Source organism: Ochotona curzoniae, unplaced genomic scaffold, assembly GCF_017591425.1.
Source record: "Ochotona curzoniae isolate NIBS_2020 unplaced genomic scaffold, NIBS_Ocur_1.0 contig_3520, whole genome shotgun sequence".
NCBI lineage: Eukaryota > Metazoa > Chordata > Mammalia > Lagomorpha > Ochotonidae > Ochotona > Ochotona curzoniae.
The window spans coordinates 25,020,278-25,043,158 of record NW_024465894.1 but is presented as its reverse complement, the minus strand read 5'-3'; the positions used below and the strand labels follow the sequence as shown (position 1 = coordinate 25,043,158).

Sequence of the window (22,881 nt, the reverse complement as noted above, 5' to 3'; positions counted from 1 at the left end):
CTGTCCCGCATCCCATCCAACCCTACATGTCAATGGCATTGAAGCCTAGTTCAACACAGCCAGGCCCACTATCCAGCGCACACACATGCTGGTGGGTTGCATTCTGTCCACCCAGATCTGTCCCAGTCCTGGTTTTCATGCTCTCCACGGGGAGTGATAACCCAAAAGGGAGGTGCCCACCATTTCCCTACTGGGCCCACTCCCAGATCATGGATTTTCCAGGTGGTTCTCCAGCTTAACTTGAAAAATTAGCCTCCAGTGCCAGCATCTGCCAGCTGATGCTGCGGCAAAGCCCAACCAATCCTCACCCATTCTGATTTATGCTTGCACCAATAGGGACAGTCAACCAAGCGTGGCTTGGCTCTTCCCTGATCTAGCTCACATGAGGCCCACAGGTGTTGTAGCCCTGCCCGGTCTGGTCGGCCCCCATTCCAACTCACACTCTCCAGCAGGGAGGCCATCCAATTCCCCCTACCAGCTTTATCCCTCCCTCCCTGGTTCCTACTTGTGCTGGTTAGCCACTGTGGCCCAGTCTGACATGGCCCCCTCTTGCCTTGGCATTTGCCAGTGGGTGCTGTAGCATGGCCCAGCCCAACCCAGCCCCACCAATTTCAGCTGACGCTGGTGAGGGTTACAGTCTAGCCCAGCACAGCAGGCACCCCGTCCAAGCTGTAATGTGTACTGGTATGTGTTGAGACCAAACCTGGCATGATCCACACTCTATTCTGCTGCTCAGATTTGCCAGTGGGTGATGTGAACTGCTTCAGCCTGGTCTGGCCCAGACCTGTGCCAAATATATGCCAGTGGGTACCTTTCCCTGCCTGGGCTGCTCTCTATCATGGTTCTTGTACTCACTGCAAGGACTGTGTCCTGCCAGAGGAGTTGCCCAGGCTCCTCCATCAGAACCTCTCCCAAATGCCAGATCTCAAGTATACCAGTGGGTCCACGAGCCAGCCCTGCTCAATTCACCTCCTATCCTAGCAGGAACAGTGGCCTCTCCTGACTGGCCTTCAACCCATTCTGGTTCTTCCTGCTGGATGTTTCAGCCCAGCCAAGGGTCCATACCCAGACACAGCTCACACATGGCTCAGTAGCGGCAGAGACCTAGCCTAGTCTGTGCTATATCTACGCTGGTCCTCCAGAGCACCAGATGGTGCTGGAGTCTAGCCTGGCTCGGTGCACTCAGCCCAGTCCACAAGGGACACTGCAGCCACATCGAGACCAGAACACAACCCTGACTCTGGCCCTCGCACTCACCAGTGGGAACCCCAACCCAGTCAGAATGTCCTCTTAGCTCCCCAACCAGGCCTGTTCCCAGCCATAGATCACACACGTACCAGTGGTTGCTCTGACCCAGCTTGGCATAGCCCCTCACCTGTCTTGGCCTTTGCCTTAGATGCTGTGGCCTGGCATCCCTGGCTCATGCAGATCAGTAGGTGTAAGAGCCTAGCTCAGTATGACCTGTGTTTCAGCCTAATTTCTGTTCTTCTCTGTGAGCTAAGGTTTGCTCAGCCCTGCCTGGTCCACCCCCTTCTATAACCAGCCCACACATTAGCCAGCCATTGGAGCTACTTTGCCCAGATTGCCCAACTCCTCAGGTCTGGACCATGTGATCACCAGTGAGAGTTGTGACCCACTAGGGGAGTTTCCCAAGTTCCCCCAGTTGACCCACTCCCAGACCCAGATCTCATACATGTCAGTGGATGTTAAGCCAGTGCTCAGCATAGTCTGCCCTTCCATTTGGCCTTGTATGAGCTGATGAATGTTGCAGCCTGGTCCACCCCACACCCTGTTTTGGGATGCACATTTGGGTGCTGCTGCCCTGACCTGCCCAGACTGTTGTCAGTTCCTTTACCCATGAGCGATGGCAACTTCCATGGTCACATCTAGCCCAGTCCATCACCACCCCAACTCTTGAGTTAACCAGCAGGACTTGTATTTCCACAGGGTTTGGTCCACACATCCCCCACAGAAGCTATCCCCAGTCCTGGTTCTGTCACATGCTGGTTGGTGTCTAGGCCCTGCCTAATGTGACCCGTCCCCTGTTCAAACACTCAGTCAGGTACTGGTACCCTGCCCTACCAGACAGGTCCCAAGCGATAGCTTTCATGTGGACTGGCGTGTGGCAGTCAGCAATGTTCTATGCTAACAGCCCATCTCAGGACTTCCATGTGGGCTGATGAATCAGTCTGGCCCAAATAGATATCATGGACTCTCCCCTCCAAACCATCAGGTCTCAGTCCCCGTGCTTGCCAGCAAGTTCTGAGACCAACATCACTGGGAGTCACACAGGATTCATCCCTCACCTACACTCACATTGAATGCCCCTAGGCAGCAATTACATACCCTAAAAACCCTAGAGCTCATCACCAGGTGGCCAGCAGGCAGAACCTGGCAACCAATAAGCACATTGGCCACCCAAAGCCAAAGACTCGCTCACAGTGTGTGGCAGTGCCCATGGCCTGAGTCCCAAGCATTGGATTCGGCCTGGCTTGGGCACCCCACCAGCCACCACGTTGCAGAGGGCTCCTTTCGCCCCAACCCCATGGCCAAATACTGCCCAAATTCTTCCTGCCACAAGATGGTGGTGGCAGGGCAGAGCCCTGACCAAATCTTAAGAGAAGCAACATAACAGTATGAATCAGACTCCCTGGGGTTTTCCTCAGCATTTTTGAATAAGCTGAAAGCACATACTAGTGTTACTTACATTTTTATACATAAGGAAACATCAGAATATAAATTTCTTATCCCTTTCCATTTTCTTTAACTACTTTGCAGTCAGAATCCTATCCAGTTTGAAGGAATTATAGGTTACAAAAACAATGTGGGGTAGTATAAGAAGCATGATTTAAGATTCGAGAAAATTCTTCCAGCTAACACGACCTTAGCTTTTAATTTAGTAACATTATTTTAATCAAAATCCAACAAAAATGGTGAGCATTTAGCCTAACAGCCAAAACAGACACATCCTACATGCAGCAACTAAGCTCTGCCTCCACCTCCAGACTCCAGCTTACTGCCAACGGAGGTCATGGGGGCAGCAAGGACGGCTGCGGCAGCTGGGCTTCAGCTAGCCACCTGGAAGACGTGGGTCACATTCCCAGCTTCCACTTCAGACCCAAGTCTAGATTAGCCTGCCCTGAGCATTTCAAAACAGTGATGGGAGCTCTTCGTACGTCTCTTCCTCTTACTCTTGGTCTTCATTTCTGTCTCTGCCACTCAAAAGCCTAAATAAAATATTTTACAAAAAGGTACTGTTGGGAAATGAATTTGTATAAAGATAATCAAATTTTTCCCTCAGATATAATAATTAAAATGGGGAGAGCTGCACTAACTCTCTATATCTTATTCCTATTTTTGTTAAGAATGTCACTTCATAACTGTACTCTCAAAATACACAGGTAATCATTCAACACTAAACCTCACTGATTAATATCTCATTATTCTAAAATGTATTTTTAATGATAAATAACTAAACCTTTTAAAAGTAAGATTCATCACTGTGGAAAACTGGAATGAAGTTCTCAAAATCATATTTAGTACAACATGTGAAAATTAAAGTCATTTTAGATGAAAAGAAAAATGTAATTTCATTCAATTTTATAATCACAGTTGCCATTACACCATATTCCTCCAGCCACTCACCTACCTTTCTTCCTGAGACCCACACAAACCCTAGTCACTGGTATCAGAACATGACTTTTTACGTAAAAGAGAGTAATTTTCAACTACCTTAAACTGAATTTAGAAGAATTCCTCCTCATTTGTGTGCTCTGAGTAAATATAAGATTGAGTGGTAAATACACTTTCCTTCTTATGTCACTGTTCTTGTTTAATCTACAATAAGTAATTCTTCCTTCTTTGACGTAACACTTGTCACTAACGGTCACCATCAACGTCCACCTCATGCATCTAACTCCTAAAGCACCACAGCACAGTAATGACCTCCGACCGTGATGGGGCTCCTCCTGGGCATCACAAAGTATTCTACAGGAGTCTCATATATCTATTCGTTTACTGACACAACTCCGTGATATAGGAATTACCCTCACATTGTAAGCGGGGTAACTCTGTTAGGGACAGGCTGTGACACCCCCAGGGACCGATGAGTAACAACTGGTAGCGTGTAGTATGAAGTATACTAATCACACTGTGAGGGCACCACAAATCCTCAGGTCAGGGAGCAGAATACAACATAAGTGCGCCCAGCACACATGTTTACCTCTCTTGATGACATTAGGACAAGATGAGGAGGTTATCAAGAGAGACTAAGATCTACAGAGCAAGACTAAACGTGCAACCCAATTAACCAGGGAAACACAGAAAATGTAACTGGCACTTTTGGTATACTTGGCCATTTTCACAGGAAAAGCATGACAAGATATATGCCCTAATACCAGAGCCTAAAGAGAAGGGCACAATCCAACCAACTTGGGAATGTCTACGCCAACTATCATTCAATCCTCAAACTTCACCCTCTTTCATGTCTTAGTTGATTCCCCAGTCTTCTCAACCAGAAAAAAAAAGATTTGTTCACAACAATCTTCACAAGTGATGACCAAACAAGCATTCTCTAGCATTGAGCGGCAAGTCAGCCCTGTGAAGGCCTCAATATTCTTGGCACAAAACCATCCAACTTGCAAGTCAGAAGAACATGAACACCCTGACCGTGGAGTACAAAGCACTACAAAAGTCCTCAACGCCCACTTAAAACTGGGACAGACTCAGCAACCTCACCTCATGCTACACAGCTTCCAGGCATACACCTAACCAAGGAAACTTCCCCTTCCACCTTAAACACCTGCAGACAGCTAGAATTATTTTTATTTTGTTTCTGAAACAAGAAAACATGCATCTCTTTTAAGGAATTAGCTCCAAGAATATCCCACTGAAAATACTGAGAAATTCTGAGCACCAGGTCACCACTAATATTTGTACTCTGGAATTTCACAATACCCAGTCACCACGGATGACTGTATTCATGAATTTCACATAAACGAAGACAAAAGGACATAACTAGCGTTTACATTACAGGTTTCTTCATGAAATACTAGTCATAAATTCATACTTGACCATCTCAACAGTGTCACACCTTTTAAGAACAAAGCACACAAACTCACAAATATTGTTAACTACAACATAAGCAGAGAAAAGCATACCTCAAGTTCCACCAAGGCCGCAGTCACCGCATCTGTAGCAAGAGCCCCAGCTTGTAGCTTTTCAATCGCCTATGAAACCAAGGGCAGAAATTATTTACTGCAAAACCACAATTTCCGAGGCATACGCATACACTTGAGAAAGTACAGGAGATGTTTAGAGTCAATAAAAATCTATCACTAATTCTACTCCATACTTCAGGACATACACAGCAAATATTTCTATTCAAGCCAACTTATGATATAGCTTACTCAATGCTACCTGAATTATGACAATAGAATATGACTAAAAATGCAAAGTGTACGAAACATAATGAGTGAAATGGCTTCAGTTATCACAAGGCAAATCAAAACAGTCATAGACACTGTGCAAATTCAGTGTTCTTCAAATAGCTTGACAACACATTCTGTACAAATAATGAATCACAGACAAAACTAGTAATTTCTTCAGCCAGTTTGCAACTCTCTCTAACCACATGGATTAACAACTTGAGTGACTCTCAGTCACAAAGACATTTAGAATCCATAAACGGGAGCATGGCTTCTACAAACACTCTCATACTGAAATATCTGCTATATCAAGATTTAAACATCATATTCTTTTATAATGCAAATTATGAGTAGTAAACATCTATAAAATCATCTTGCTTTCTTGGGCATAAATTAAGAGAGGAATAGGAGAGGGGGAAAACCAGCCACAAGATTATTAAGACCCCAGCTTGATCAATAAAAAAACTGTTCCAAACTCAGAACTGCATTCCTCAGGAAGCTCAACACAGAAATTCATTTGACAGAGAAATTCAGGAGGCTAACTATACAATCCAAATGTATCTGGTTTCCAGGACTACAGTTGTATAAATAAGAAATATTTCAGATAGTGAAAATATTTCATCCTTTGGAAAAAAATACACATAAAATAGCTTAGAGAACACTCAGCCTTTTTACCTTTCTTTCTTTGTACAATATACATAGATATGGGCACTCAACAATCCCTCATTTGGTTGTTTTCCGTCTCACTTTGGGATTCGTGAAAAATTTATACTTTGAATGGCCTTTATCAAAACTATTGGCAAACCACTGAGGAAGTTGCCTAAGAAGAAAATACTGGGGTAAAACACACCTCCATTTCTAGAGTCAGGGAAAGTTTTCTCACAGAAATACTTGATTGGCCTGTCTATATCAGGAATACATCAAACACTTTCAAGCTCTTTTTCTTTACAGCACCACTGCTGCAGCTGCTAGCTTGAGAAGATTATCACAAAGCTAAATTCAACACTGCAGCTCTCTCTTTAGGATCTCCATTGAACTGTATTTTCAAGTGGAAGGCATGGGTGTGTTGAGTGAGGAAATCAAATTTTGCCACAGACAAAATTACCATTCAGAAATGGTTATCACTTATCCTGAACTCAGGAAGCTGAACTGTAGGACAGACTGCAAAGCACCTGTTTCCGCTACATGATCAGAGACAAGTTGAGGAGCAGGATGATACGGGATCTTGACCCTTAGAACAGGTACTGAAGATTCACAGACAGTTGTATAGCAAGTCTATATTTTCTCTTCTGAAATTTTATATAAAATCAGTTAACTGATGAAACAGCTCCCAATCTGAGTCTCTGTCAAGCACAATCTAACACACTCTAAGAAACCTTCTTCTGGGTCCAGCATGGGTTGCCTAGGGAGCTAAAGTCCTTGCCTTGAATGCACTGGGATCTCATATAGGCGCTGGTGCTAATCCTGGCTGCCCCACTTCCCATCCAGCTCCCTGCTTGTGTCCTGGGAAAGCAGTCAAGGACAGCCCAAAGCCTTGGGACCCTGCACCTGCATGGAAGACCTGGAACAAGCTCCTGGTTCCTGGCTTTGGATCAGCTCAGCTCTGGCTGTAATAGCCACTTAGGGAGTGAACCAGAGGATGGAAGATCTTTGTTTCTCCTTCTCTGTATATCTGCTTTTCCAAAAAAAAAAAAGAAGAAGAAGAAGAAGAAATCTTAAAAAAAAAAAAAATAGAAACCTTCTTCTGCATCATATGGCTATATGACTTGAACTTTGGCTGACTTGGTCTGGTATCACAAGCTAACACAGGAATGTAAGGGCTATGTTGTTTGAAAGACAGTTTTCAAGTCAATTTCATTTTTTTGTTTGTCTGTTTGTTCTGTTTGCTCCTTAGCTGTGGCATAACAGATTTACTCATTCAAAGAGTGAGAGAACAGAAACCCTCTTGTTATCTGTAGACAGTCTGAAGTACTTGTCACGATGGCAAGCATTTTCGGACATTCCATCATTGGATTTGAAACTGTGGGCTGCAGGGGCTGAGGAACACATGCTGGGTCTTGCCTTTTCGAGTTTCAGGAGGTCGGCACAGCACTGCGACAGGAGGATGCAGGAAGGCTGGCTCCTGCTCAGTGAAATCATATGGGGTCTCATTCTTCAAAACTTCAGTTTCACAGGGCCAACACATTGTCAGAGCAGTGTAAGCCTCCACCTATGGTGCCAGCATCACATATGCATACCAGCTAAAGTCCCAGCTACTTTAAAAAAAAAAAAAACACACACAAACTTGCACCTGTATGGGATCCAGGTACATGCAAGGTGAGGATTTAGCCACTAAGCCATTGCACCGTGCCTAGCCTGGGAAAACACTGAAGGATGGCCTAATCCTTGGGACCCTGCACCACCATGGGAGACGTGTACGAAGCTCCTGGCTCCTGGCTTTGGACCAGCCCAGTTCTGGTTGTTGCAGCCATCTGGGGAGGTGAACAAGCAGATGGAAGATCTTTCTGCTTCTCCCTCTCTCTCTAACTCTGACTCTTAAATACAGTAAATAAATCTTTAAAAAAAATAAAAAACAAACCTCCAGCTTCTAAATTCTGATCCCAGGGCTCTGCTCAGGAACACTGTGCTCCGTGGCTGTCTTGCAGCCCTGGGTGGTGAGACACTGCAGCCACATGCTCCTCAGCAGGAGCAGAAAGCTGACCCACGGCCCTGCTAGCAGTAGCTGTTTAAGCAGAATTCCTACTGGTTGTTGCAAACACATAGGCACTTCATGAAGCAAGAGGCCAGCTTCCTCCAATTACTTTTCATTTTCAACAATAACACATCACTCTGTAAAAGTTTCACTGACATCCACAGCAGACTTCTTAATCCAGCAAGGCAGATCTGCTGAAAATGGGCTCTTCTGCTCTATATGGATGTCTGTCCTAGTCATCACCTCCATCCTGCTTCACTTCAGAAAGGCAGGTACCAAAAGGGTCCCTTGTCAATCCCTTTTGCCTGGTGCCATGTGACAAAGTTAGCAGGACCAGGAAATCTACAGATCCTAATACAATCTTGCAGACACACTTGCAGCATCATGGAAATCATGATGCAAGCTAGGTGAAATTGATGTGCAGCTGCTGAGTGAAGTGGAAGATGAGCAGCCTGTGGACCAGCCCCTGGGAGGAGGGACCCCCACAGGAGTCAGCAGCAACAGAGCAGAGTCTGACACAGCAGGCCAACCAGGCTTCAGAAAGAAAAAGATGAGCAGGCCACTGCCACTAGCTCTCCACTGACTCGCCCTGGGCTTCCAGTGCAGCCTCTGGTCCCACTGGACACACTCAGGAGCAAGGGAGACAGCAGCAAGGCAAGGGAGGGAAGGAGGCAGGGAGGGAGGGGAGCAGGGAGGGGTAGGCGGGACAGGGGCCTAGGTTTATTATCAATTTCAAAAATACAGTAAAATCCCTGTAAGAAAATATTCTTATTTACTTATGAGACTTCATTCATAAGAAAAAGCTTAGCTCTCTAATAAAGTATAATCTTCTTAAATGAAAAGAGCTTAAAAAGACCCATATTTACTCGATACACAGTATCCAATTAACATTCTATTTGCATAAGAAGTAATGGAAGGTTTGCTTACAAGAGTATATAATCAGGATCAAAATAAAAACAAATAATATTTCTTCTGAGTCCATTCCTACTCCCACATTACTATTGAAAAATTTAGCTAAACCTCAAAAACCAAAGGGGAAAAAAAGCACAACTGAATATAAGGATAAAGTTAAATTCAGGAATGACAATGGATTTGCTAGGATACAAATTACATGATGAAAAACAGAAGGAAAAAGTACAGGATAACCTAAGAAAAACACCCACTTTAATTTTTTAATGATGTTTTTTCTTTCCTTCATGGAACAACTGCCTTTAAGCTCTTTTCCTCCACCCCTTCTATATGGTACAACCGAAGATTACAGAGATAGGATTACATACCCACAATTCCAAAAATGCAGACTTTAATCGAGGGAAGGAGGGGAAGAGCTAAGCTTCATTCAAAGAATGAAGGAAAACCAGATCTACAAATAGGAGCAAAGCAATCTGTGGTCCAAACCAAAGGCTGTCCTACAAATGAAGCCTTGAAATTTTGAATTTCAACATAAAGCTCCCTTGTGTTCAAAACATTTATACCCTACAAATTCTGTTCGTACCTTCTGACAAGCTCGTTTGCATACATGTTTATATTCCTTGGCTTTGGACTCTGAATGATAACCTGCACCTAGAGTAGAGAAATAAAAACCAATTGTAAGTTATTATTACACTAGAGATCTTGCTCATATAAGCAGCCCATAAAACTTAATGCTATCTTAGTAAAAATAAAAGTACTGTCCACGCTTCATGGGTTTTTCAAGATCTAACAGCCTCTTCCTCTACCGTAAGTCACAGTTATTTTTTCTTTCAAAATCTCATCTGCCTGAGTCCCTAGGAATGACTCAAATCCCCAAAGTCCTCTCCTCTCCTCTCCAAGTCATGACTTTTTTTTTTAAGGTTTATTTATTCTTATTTAAAAGATTTTTACAGAGACAGGAAAGACAGAGATCTTCCACTGGCTGGTTCACTCCCCAAATGGCTACAATGGCCAGAGCTAAGCTGGTCCGAAATTGGGAATCAGGAGCTACTTCCTGCTCTTCCACAGGGGTGCAGCCATTCTCTGCATAGCAGAGCATAAGCAGAGGGTCTGAGTGGAAGTGGAGCAGCCAGGACATAATCCACACGTGATGCCAGTGCCACAGCGATACTGAGCCACCACACCAGCCCCAAATCATGACTCCTTTTCATCTAGAATTGATAACCCAGTGTGTCAGACAGAAGGTTCCTCCTCTACTGGCCTTGGAATAACTCCTGCTAATGGGGGATGGGAATGGGGAGGACCGTCATGGATAGCAGGTGCCTATGCACTGCATTCCCACATGGTCAGCAGTTTGATTCCGGCTGCTGTATTTCCACCCCATCTCCCTGACAGTGGCCTGGGACAGCAGCAGAGAATGGCCCATTTGTTTAAGCCTTCGTATCCATGCAGGAAACCTGGAAGAAGCACCTGGCTCCCAGCTTTAGCCTGGCCCTGCCCTAGCCGTTACAGCCATCTGGCAAGTGAACCAGCAAATGGAAGACATCTCTTGCTCACTTGCTAACTCTTTGTCTCTGTCTTTCTCTCTCTCTCTCTCCTCTACCCAACTCTGACTTTCAAATAAATCTTGGGGGAAAAAAAAGCTTCTGTCACTTAGGAAATTACTGTTTACAATCCAGAATTCTTAAAAACAACTTTAGAAAACTAGGGCTACCTCCTGAGAAGCACCTGAGGCTGGAGTTGAGGGTTGTATATGCTGCCTACCCACAACTCCCACCAACACCAGCACTCGGCGTGCTTTCACGTGCCCCCTGCACTGGAGGTCGGGGTCTTTCTGAGGCCTTAGGGACAGCACTTTCATCACAGGTCCCAGACTGCAGTGTAACATCTCAGAAAACCCAGTCTGCAAGCAGCATTTCCTAAAGCATGGGATACTACTACCAAATAGAGAACTGCAGTATTTGGATGAGAACATCAAATAACACGAGCATGTAAACTTGATGATTAGAATGGAGAAAGTCTCCCCTTGGCCCAGTGGGTCATTACTATTTGATTAGCACTTGCTATTTTTATCACAAAGAAAAGATAGGATCAGGATCCAAGCCACTTCCACACACGCTCTAAATGAAATTTAATTACATGGGGTTTTATGTTGGCACAATGTTTAAACTTATTTTCCCTTATGACAAATGATACTGATACTTCATTTTAAATAAATAAAAGGTCAGGATAAAACCATAGAAATGGGTATTTGGAAGCTGACCTAAGCAGGTTAAGCTGCCACGTGAAATGTCTCCGGTTAAAGGCATGGATGCTCCATTTCTGACCCAGTTCCCTGATGATACACTCAGGAACACGGCAAAGATGGCCCAAGCACTTGGACCCCCAGGCTCCTGGCTTCAACCTGACCCAGGCCCAGCCCTTGCAACCATTTGGGGAATGCACCAGGAACGGGAGCTCTCCTTTTCCCTGTCTCTCACTCCATCATTCTGTCTTTCAAACAGACAAATCTGTTAAAAAGAAGGCATTTAGCCTGGTTGTTAAGAAGCCACTATCTTACATCAATGGACCCGGGTCAGTTCCTATGATTCAGCTCTAAGCCCCAATTTCCCACCCATACAGGCCTTGTGAGGCAGAGCGTGGCTCCAGTGTCACTGGGTTCCTGACATTGAGTTCTTAGCTTCAAGCTACAATCTGGTCTAGCTCCAGGTATTCAGGAAACAAAAAAACAAACAGGAGCTCTGTCTCCTTTCTGTAATTCTATCTCTCCCCATCTCCCCATCTCTCATTCCCTTCCTCTCTGCCTCTCAAATACTGAACACAAGCAAAACAACAAAAAAAATCAGAATCTAGCACTTCAATAACTAAAAAATAACTAAAATCTGGGCAAGTCTACTCTAGTGTGAAAGAACAGCTCCACAGTCATTCAGAATTTAACTTCCTGAACCTTTGTCCCTTCAAACATAAGACAAATGCTTCTACCTACCCAATCATCCTCTCTGCCCTTTCAATAAATTAGAAGTTGGCTGGGGGAGGCAGGCTGGTGGAGTGTTCCTTGATGCTCTTACTCTCTGGTTTTATCCCTGCTCTCCTAGCATTGCTGGCCTCAGTTCCCAACTTTACCTCGGAACCAACACCTTCTAGTACGTTTCTCAGAAAGGATAGAGTCATGTGAATAACAGAAAGTGATTCTTTCTGCATAATCAAAAAACCCTATTTTGCTGCTTGTTAAAAATGTCAGGCTTTTCGTGTTCATTTTCCAAATGTTCATTCTGAACATAACGAGTTAGTAAGTGATTATAGAAGACACATCATCAACATGGTGCAGTAGAAAGAACATGAGACTAGGAACTTGAAGGCAAGATTTTTGCTTCCAGCTCTAGTTTACACCACATTATGTCTTTAAATTGACCTCATTTCTTTAAAAAAGCATCTGTAAGAAAAATGTTTAAGTCCAAATGCTTTTGCAAGTTTAGATCCTTCTGGCTATGTCACGTTAAGGCTTCCCAGACTGTTTAGTCTAGATATAAAAAATAATAATAATAATAAACATATCATAAAAATAAATAAGTCTTTAAAAAAGGAGGGGTAAGGCTGCCACTATAGCACAGTAGGTTAAGCCCCTACTTGCCATGCTGGTATCCCATGTGGGCACCAGTTTGAGTCCTGCTGCTCCACTTCCCTTCCAGCTCCCTGCTTATGGCCGGGGAAAGCAGTAGAAGATGGCCCAAATCTTGAGACCCAGAGAGAACTCCTGGTCCCTGAATCCTGGCTTCAGATCAGCTCAGGTATGGTCATTGCAGCCATTTGGGCAGTAAACTAGCAGATGGAAGATCTTTCTGTCTTTCCTCTCTGTAAAACTGATCTGCTCTTTCAAAAACAAAAAATTTAAATAAATGAATAATCAAAATTTCCCACAAGATAAAGTAACCCCAAGACTGTGTAACTTTAACATGATAAAAGCCTAATATGGAGGTCAAATATCTTTTTTCAGCAGCCTTGCTTTTTAAAAAGTAATCCAGAGTTTTGAAATTATTTTGGTTTTAAGAATTTCTAGTGTAGACACAGCTATCGTATGGGCTAAAGAACATAAGGGAGGAGAGTGAAGCAGGCACAGGAGGAGCTGCCCTGACAAGGCCTTCGTCTAGAAGAGGTCCTCCCATTCCAGAGGGCCATTCCTGGGTTTCAGCTCTGTGCCAGTTTGCCTCTGCCCAAGGCAAGGAAAAAAACAAAACAAAGCAAAACACATCCACATCACTTTCGTAATGTCCAAACTCACACAGGAAGCACTTACCTGCATGCACTAGCACAAAGCCCCCTCGCTGGTCTGCATGGGGCTGCTTCACTTCCAAGTCTTTGGCTGTTACTTTAACAGCCGAAATCTGAGCTGAACGGGAAGGCAGCCCTTCTCCGGAGCTCATCCCCTTCTCCATGGTCATTCTCCAAGACTGGCATCTTCTATCTGAGAAAGGGCATGCTTCTATCCACGAGTAATAGTGGAACAGGAACTGCCCTAGAGGAAAACAAGGAGAGCTGGTATGATTTCTTCCTGTTAAGAAACTATGTACGCAAGCACACACATGCACACAAATCATGCAAAGGTAACTTTCAAAAAACCTTCCTTTTAAAGTTATTTAATAGGGTGATACAAAGAACATAAAAGGTTAGAATTTAAATCTGCTTGAATGATCACAAACCAAATGTCCTGCTGAGTGCTAGGATCCGTTCTCATCCGTCTATACCACACTGAAGTCATCCTCAACACATTCTCCAACATCACTTTTTGCTCCCTAAAAACTAAAACACAATCTCTGGGATATTTTGGAATCACAAGTAGCACCGAACCTTGATACAAAGCTTACATTTCTGACTCAAATAAAGTGCTGGAGGGGTAGGCACTTGGGACAAGGGTAGCAACACTGCCTGGAAGGTCCACATCCCTGTACAATTCCAGCTCCATGTCCAGCTTCCTGTGAATGTGCACACAGGCAAGATGCAGGTGACAGCCTTTGCATCTGAGTCCCTGACGCCCACAAGAGAGACATGGACTGAGCTGAAGCCTAGCTTCAGCCTGCTGTCTCTCTCTCTCTCTTTCACACTCCCCTTTTCAACCAAAATGAAAAATAAATGAAAAACAATGAAATAACAAATTCAGAATCACATGATGCCAAAAAAATTTTTTATGCAATTTTTATTTTTTATAATGATTACTTGGTGGGTCAGGGTGGGAAGGATCAAGGTCTAGGGAAAACTGGGTGTACTCATTGCTTCCAAATTTGCTATTTCTTCTTGATATTTCTGAGGGAAGGGGAGAGACAAAGGGGGAAACCACTCATGACTTTCCACACATCCCAGTACCCAGGGATGAGGAACCAACCCAGAGTTTCAATGTGTACATATTCCAAAGGTTCTGTCCAAGTGGTTTTGATAGTTCTGAGAAGTTGTTGGTTTCGTTGCTCCAGGATTAAGAAAATGTTTCCAAGGTCTACTGGTTGACAAAATCCACCTTAGTGCATCCACGGGCCCAGGAACATGCTGCAAAGCTTGGCCAGGAGAATTGTCCAACCTGTTCTGCTTTCCATCCTCTGAGAAGGCAGTCAACACCCCCTGCTGGCCTAGGTCAGCTTGCCACCACGCCCCCCATGTATATCTGGGTATGTTGTCCACTGCACAGGCATCTGTAACTGAAGAGGCCCAATCCCAACACACACTCCAGGGTAGACAATACATCCTGTGATTTTTCCCTGTGGCCTAGGTCTGAATCCAGCAGTCCATTTGGGACCTCAGGAAACCTCATCTGGGGTGACCTCAGACTTGAGTGCACTACCCAGGGCAGGGTCAGGTTTGTTCTGTCACCTGGACCAGCCAATGCACATACCAGTGGATGCAGCTTGGTCAGTTCCACCTCAACCCCATATCTCACAGGAACTAAGCCGTGCTGAATCCCAGCCCAGCTAGCCCACAACAGTCCTCACACATACCAGGGAGTGCTGGAGCCTTGTCAGGGTGACCCCCAATAACTCCTCCCAGGCCTTCCTCTTGCCCAATACTTGCACATGTCAGTCTCTGCTACACCCTAGCCCAGCCCAGCCCAGGCCATATCCCACTGGCTCTCATGAACACCCATAGGTGCTGCAGCTTAGATCAGCCCACCCTGTCCCTAGACCCTCGCCTTCATACATGCCAACAGTTACCACTGTGTTATCCTTCCTGGCCTGCCTCTGACTCTGGTTCTCCTGCTCACCAGCTGTAGGTACAGTCTAGTGGGGAGTGTCCACAGTTCCCCTACCAGGCATGATCTCAGCCCCATATTTGTGGGGGGTGGGTACTGAAGTCCAGAGTGACATGACTCACACCCAATCCTGCCACTTCCAGCTGATGCTGTGGCTTAGTCCAGCTGGTCTGCACCCATTCTGGCTCTCATGTGCACCAGTGGGTGTGGTAGCTTGACCCTGCCTGGTCCAACCTCAGTCCCAGCTCTCATGCAGCCAGGCAGGGGAGTCACATAGGTTTCCCTACTAGGTCTGCTCCCAGCCCTGAAAGTGGCACACACCAGCAGGTGCTGCAGCTCAATCTGAGATGGCCCATCCTCAGTCCTAGCATTTGGCAGCAGGTAATGCAGCCTGGCTTGGCACAGCCCACCACCAGTCCAGTACCCACCACCAGGTGGCAACAGCGCAACAAAGCCTGGCCCACTCCAGCACCAGCCCTTATGAGAACTGGGGGGTACTGTGATTAAACCTGGCTTGGTCTGCATTTCTTCATGGCTCTCATTCATATCAGTGTGTGCTATGGACTGGTCCAGCATGACCTAATCCCAACTTGGCACACGTGAATGCTGATGGGTGCTACAGTCCAGCTTAGTCTGACCCACCCTCAGCACCAGTACATGTGCTCCTACAGACTAATAGGGGAGTTTTCCAAGTTCCCCCACCGGGCGGGCTCCAGGCCCTGGATCCCAAGTATTCAAGTGGGTGCAGTGGCCCTGCTTGGCATGGTCTGCCCTCAGTCCAAGCCATGTGCCAATAGGTGCTGCAGTTGGCACTGTCCAGCCACCTCCCAGTTTAACCCCCATGAGTGTCAGATGAATTCCTGTCAAGTGAGTTCTGTGCTCCAGCCTGGCAGGGCCTGGCAGCTCCCTAGCTCTTTGCATAAATGGTCAAGTGCTGCATTTCCACAGAGGTAAACTCACAAGACCCCTACAGATCTGATTCTTTCACACTGGGCCCGGTGATGTGATCCAAACCCTGACCCGATGCTCATGGGCAGTACTGAAGTCGAAGCTGTCCCCCAGCCCCAGCTTCTGCGTGTTCGAGTAGGAGACAGGGGTTGATATTTAGTCCAGTCCAGGTCTCCCACATGTGTGCTTGGTGGGGAGAGGGGTGTCTTGACCTTACCCAGCCATGTCCTCAGTTTCTCCCCTCCAAAACCCTCCATCTCAGCTCCCTCAGCCACCTGCAAGTACAGTAGCCCAGCCTATGGAAGACCCTGGAAGTCATTCCTCTCCTGTGAAACATGCTGCTCCTCAGCTGCTCCCACTCCAATACATCCCCAGACCAGTTCCTTGGGCAATCTGCAGCCTCCCCTCATGAAACCCTGCCTGGAGGCCAGGGCGGCATGTCCTGGCTGTGTTCCCTGCCTTCCCCACACACTTAAACGAACAAGCAACCCAGCAAATATGCTGGCATACCGGTATAGTCAACACAAATTCATCATCAACCAGGCCCACATTTTGAAGCTTCTGCATGTTCAGCCCAGTGAGTGCGGAAGATACAAAACACAACCAATCACAAACACTGACCCCATGCATTGTTTCTGGTTTTGTTTTTCTGGATCTCCAACTCACAACACACAAGCTACTGACAATCCAAACTCGAGAGGATTGGCAGGGGAGTGGGGATAATCACAGGATTTCATCTTTACAGGTAAAGCTAGGAAATAAAAAAATATATATGACTGTGGATTAACATCAAATGTCACTGTGTGAGGGCAGACATTTGTCCTAATATTTTTTTTTGTAATTATTTTGACAATCTTACATAGTTGATTAGGGCTACAAGTAAGTGGGTAAAACCATTGTTTCCAACTTATTATTTTTTTTTCTGTATCTGGGGTAAGGGCAAATATAAAAGAAGCCCCACACAACCTCCCACCCATCCCCAGGTCCCAGACGTGGGACATGCTCCGAGGGTCCTGCTCAAGTGGTTCTGATAGTTCAATAATTCTGAATTGCTGCCAATCTCACCATTCCAAGCATGATGAAATCTCTCCAGAATCCACTGGCTGACATAGTCCACCTTAGAGTCTCCACTTGCCCAGATTTTCACTGCCAATACATGACTGCAATAGTTGATTGATTTGTTCTGTCCTCCGTCCTCTGTTGTGGCATATTTGGCCTAATTATTAAGGCACTGCACGGGCTGCACATGTCTTATATTAGAGTGCCTGGGTCTAAGCCTGCTTTTTTTATTTTGGGGCATGTTTGAAAATAGAAATTTTGCAGTTGCCTACCAATAGATGTCAAAATTCACTATGATTATATCTAAATAGCAACTTGTCTTTCTGCTACAATAAAATAGTTCATCACAGAATATCCATATGATCCAGCAACTCCACTCCTAGGCATATACCCACAAAGAACTAAAAACGTATGTCCATACACACTTTCACACAGATGTTTACCAAATTATCTAAAAGAGCCAAAAGCACAAATGGTCATGAAGTGATGACTGATGAATAAAATATCATATATTCACACAGTGAAACATACATCAGCTATAAAAAGAAAACAAAGAAAGAAGCCATACACTAAAGGACACATCCTGCAGTGTTTCATCTATGTGAAACACTCGGAGGGCTCTGGCAGTGTGGCACAGGAGTCAAGTCACCACCTGCTCTCCCAGGAGGCAGCTTCCAGCTCACACACCAGGGCAAGCAGCAGAGGCAAAGTTCTTGGGCCTCTGCAGCTCACATGGCCGACCAGGAGAGAATTCCAGGCGCCTGGCTTTGGTAGGCTTCTGCCCTGGCCACTGCAGTCATTTAGGGAGTGAACCAAAAGATGGAAGAGCAGTTTCTCCCTGTAACTCAGTCTTTCAAGTGAACAAATTTTTTAAAAGAAAAAATGTCCAGAAAAGACAAATCTAAACAGACTGAAAAGTGTATCAGTTGCTTAGGACTGAAGTGATGGAGAGATAAATGCTGATGGGGCAGAATTTCTTTTAGTGGTGATTTAAAAAACTGTTCTAAAATCAGCTGTGGAGACAGTTGCACAATCCTGTGAAAAAACAATATGTATCATTGATGACATACTTGAAATGGGTAATCCTGTCTTAGTAAACTACCCAACAACAACAACAAAATCCCTTCTTGCTTCCTGTAAATTCTATCTTTTCCAAATTCCTAAATTCCATGGCCTTAGTTCCCTGTAGCATCAGTCCCCCAGGTCACCTGCTCCTCAGGGTCAACTCCAATCTGTCATCTTTGCTCTCCATGATGATGGAACACCAGTCCTGAGGTTTCCTTCCCGAGCCTCACCTAATGCTAATCTTTCAAAACTACCCTATTAGCATATCAGATGATTCCTCACCGTCATCTGCCTCATATTAGACGTAAATTTTATGAACACTCTTGGCTAGCTCAAAATAAGCTCCTCTCCCCAAAAAACTTAGCTTTCTAAATTATTCATTTTTCTGAATAACATTACCTTTTTCCAACCTTGCAGTCAATTTACATTGTACCCAAGTTGCCAAATACTGTAGATTTTCCCTCAAAAGCATTTAACTTCCTTCTGTCCCTTGTTCTATAACTACACTGTTCTATACACCTATATACTTCTCAGTATAAATGCTGCAAAAAAGCATTTTAATTATGCTCTCCCAAAAAACAGGTACAACAAAAGTAACCATCTACAAAAGGATGTGAAAACAAATCTTACAAAGGACAATTCCAACTAAAATATCACGCCAAAAAGCCATGAGCAGACAAGACATGAAAGAAGTGATATAAACTGGAAATCTGACATTAAACGACTGTTCAAAACTACAAGCACAAAGGAAATTTACCTAACTCCCATTGCACTGGCACAATAAATTAATATAAACATTTTAAAAAGGAATTTGTGACTATCAAGAGCCGTAAAATGTCTCACTTTGCATTTATCATGTCGCAGGGAGATAATCCATGTGTGGACCAGCTCACACAGACAGCGCAACAACATTAAAGATGGTCTAAGGACTGGATGGAGCAAGGACAAGGAAAACTAGATTTTCTCCTAAAAAAGCCTTTTTCCATTCAGTAATTTCTACTAAAAGCAGAAATTTAAGGTAGTAGCCAATCACTGAGACCAGTATGAAAGTAAACAAAAGCTTGATTATCAAGAGCAGGAGAAAGACTCAGGATAAAACCTTTTCACTCGGCAGAGATTTGAGTGGCACTAATTTACAGATGTAAATCTTGCTCTCATCTCTTTTTTTTTTAAAGATTTATTTTTATTATTTTTTTATTGGAAAGGCGGATATACAGAGAGGAGAGACAGACAGGAAGATCTTCCGTCCGATGATTCACTCCCCAAGTGAGCGCAACGGCCGATGCTATGCCGATCCGAAGCCAGGAGCCTCTTCCGGGTCTCCCACACGGGTGCAGGGTCCCAAAGCCTTGGGCTGTCCTCGACTGCTTTCCCGGGCCACAGGCAGGGAGCTGGAAGGGAAGCGGGGCTGCCGGGATTAGAACCGGCGCCCATATGCGATCCCGGGTGTGCAATGCGAGGACCTTAACCACTTGCGCCACCGCACCGGGCCCGCTCTCATCTCTTATCAAGACCCTTCTTATCCTCCTGCTACATGTGATGGCACTAGATTTTGGTTTCCTTATACCATTTAGAAAACTTCCACATGGCCTGTTCCTAAAGTATGGAGGTTTCTGTTCTTTGCTTTGCTGCAGTTTGGCTCAAAATGTTTCAGGAGCAACTAAAAGATGAGCGAGTAATGGCATCCAGGGTCCAGCAACAGGCTCCCATGGAAGTTCACCTCCTCAGCTTCTGTAACAGAACAAGGAGCCTTGCCTCTGGTTTTAACCCTGAAGCTTTAGTGGCTCATCAGATCAGCTGCAGAACATACTTCCAGTCACCTTCAACTCGGTAATTCCACTTCTGAGAATATGCTCTACCAAAATCAACTTTACACAGAGAAATGCTTTTAAGCCTTGTATACTGTGCTTAACACAGGATAAGTCAGGATAACAAACACCTAGGAGCAACCTAAACATCCAACACAGAGAAATGTTTTTTAAAATGATAACCAAGAGTAAACTGCTTCTCAACAGGGTGTCAATGCCAATGAATGGGAACAAGCACTTTTTTCAACAAACAGTGCTGGGAAAAGGGGATCCTCACGATACAAAACTCCACTATACAGAAGTCAAAGATGTAACTCTAAGAGCTAAGACTACAAAAGAAAACACTGAGGTAAATCTTACAGAATCTGGATTTGACAATGATTTCTACGTACAACATGAAAAGCATCCCTAAAATGGGTAAGCAGGACTTAACCAAATTCTAAGCTTCGGTGTTTCAAATGACAGTATTAGAGACACTGATGAACAGGTCAACTCACAAAATAGTAGAAAACATTACGAATCACCTATCCGAAAAAGGAGTTGCATCCAGAATACACACACACACACAACTCTAAAACAAGAAACGAAATTTTAAAATGAGCAAAGGAAATGAATACACATTTCTCCAAAGATATACAGAAGACTCAAGCACATGAAGAGATGCAACCCGTAGTTGTAACGAGCCACACCTCACAAGCACCAAGATGCCTCTCATTAAAAAGGGAACTATTTGCAAGAACTGGGAGAACACACTTATTCTGATCTGACAACAAAAACGAAATCTGGTACAGCCACCTTGGAAAACATCAAACAACTCCAGCGCATTGGCTCAATTGGCTAAAATTTAGTCTATAAGTGCCAGCAGCCCATATGGCTGTGTTCTGGCTGCTCCACTTTCCGTCCAGCTCCCTGCTTGTGGCCTGCAAAAGCAGTAGAGGACAGCCCAAAGCCTTGGGACTCTGCAACCACATGGGAGACCCAGAAGCTCCTGGTTCCTGGCTTCAGATCACCTCAGCTCCAGCAGTTGTGGCCATCTGGGGAGTGAACCAGGTAATGGAAGATCCTTCCGTCACTCCTTCTCTCTGCAAATCTGCCTTCCCAACAAAAATCAATCTTAAAAGCAAAAAAAAAAAAAAGAAAGAAAGAAAAACCTCAACAGAGTTGCCACATGACCCTGTGACTCCATTTCTAGGTGTATGTTCATGACACCAGAAAATGTTCTTCCACTCAGAAATTCATACAAGGATGTTTCTAAAACTCTTCAAGGCAGCCAAAGGGCAGAAACAACCCAGACATCCATCAACTCATGGTGGTTAAGATGTGTGCTGCATTCCCACTTGTACAATGGAACACAAAATAACAGTGCTGATGTACCCACAACGAACCTTCGCAGTGCTGGGCTAACTGAAAGAAGCTAGACACAAGATGCCACACATCACAAGTCCAAACCAGGGAGCCTACAGCAGCGACCCACAAGGCCTGGGAGGAACCGCTAGGCAACAAAAGGGGTGATGATAAGAAGTACAGATTTTCTTCTGGGGTGGGGAACGATCAAAACTGAAAATGTACACACCATTGTACTTTACAGCCCAAAAGGATGAACGGTATGGTCTGTGAAATACATCTCAGCAAGGAAAATATCAACCACTTACTCATAGGCTACTGCAATGTTTACAAATTGTGCTTTGTGGTAACTGCCATATTTTATACAATCATCAGAGCTTGATGTGCATTAAAAATTAGATCAAAATGCTCGGTTGGTGGAACCACAGGTGATGGAAATGCCTGCCTGTATAATTAATACCCACTGAAAAGCTTTATTCACCACAAACGAAACAGGAAATCATGCGATCCTCAAATGGCGTGAGCAAAAACCACTCGGCTTCTTCTTCACTCATCCCCAGTGCATCTGTCTTTGCCCTGCCCTACAGCAGCAGGCCAGGTGGCACTGCCGGAAACACGGTGCCCGCTCCGGCCTGGGCACCTCCGCTTCCTGCTTCTCATCCTGCTAGCCAGCTGCCTCGTCTTCTGGGTCCCGTCCTCCTGTGCCCGCATGCTAACCAACCCCCTCCGGCCGTGCCGGCCTCCACCCAGGAATAAGGAGGCTCGGGAGACACCTGCAGCCCGCGACTGCACGGCGGGTACTGCCCGACACAGTCTCTTCCCCGGGACTCGGGAGACGGCATGGGGCCCGGCACGCCACACAGGAGACCCCGCGCTGGGCAAGGGGTGGAAGCGGGCCCCACGCGAGACCGAGACACGGGAGAGCGCAGGCCGCCCGCGCGGGCCTCGCCCCAGCCAGGGGCCGCCTGCGCGCCGCCCGCTCCCGGCCACGCAGAGGCTGTCCCAGCGAGCGAGCCAGCCCGCGGAGCCCAGGCGGAGGAGACCGCCGCGCGCACAGCCGGAGGACGAGGGAAACTCACCCGCTCCAGCCCGAGCCCTCACGGCACCGGAAGTAGCCTCCCGCCCGTTGCCAGGGTGAGGAAGCAGGAGTGACGCTACGCCTCTCCATTGGGCTTGCACGCCGAGCACGTGGCCGGAAGCGCAGACCCAGGGTCGGCCCGGACTCCGCCTCCTGCTCGAGAGGGGGCCTCACCTGGCCGGGGAGGTGTGTTACCCACCAACACCTGCGGCCCAGTGCTGCTCTGCGCAGGCGCCGTTCCCTGGCTTCCCCACCCCTGCCCCTTACCGAGGCCGCTGATGGCCCAATGCTGACATTTCTCTGGCCAGCACCTTGCTAGC

The 22,881-nt window shown here is 45.7% G+C and overlaps 1 protein-coding gene across 6 annotated transcripts in view; it reads right to left on the bottom strand.

Annotated features, from left to right (window-relative positions):
* Positions 1-22,615, bottom strand: part of TASP1 (taspase 1) — a 233,377-nt gene extending 210,762 nt beyond the window's left edge. For 5 of the 6 annotated variants that reach the window (XR_005884033.1, XR_005884032.1, XM_040981829.1 and 2 more), the window contains exons 1-3: positions 13,322-13,535; positions 9,611-9,678; positions 5,160-5,228 (exon numbers count right to left, since the gene is read on the bottom strand). Coding sequence is in view for 4 of the 6 variants with exons in the window: in XM_040981829.1 (XP_040837763.1) it covers positions 5,160-5,228; positions 9,611-9,678; positions 13,322-13,466 (282 nt within the window). In the remaining 2 variants the exon portion in view is untranslated. Of the gene's footprint in view, positions 1-5,159; positions 5,229-9,610; positions 9,679-13,321; positions 13,541-22,562 lie in introns of those variants that run through there. The other variant, XM_040981828.1, reaches the window with a different exon arrangement.
* Positions 22,616-22,881: the final 266 nt, after the last annotated feature.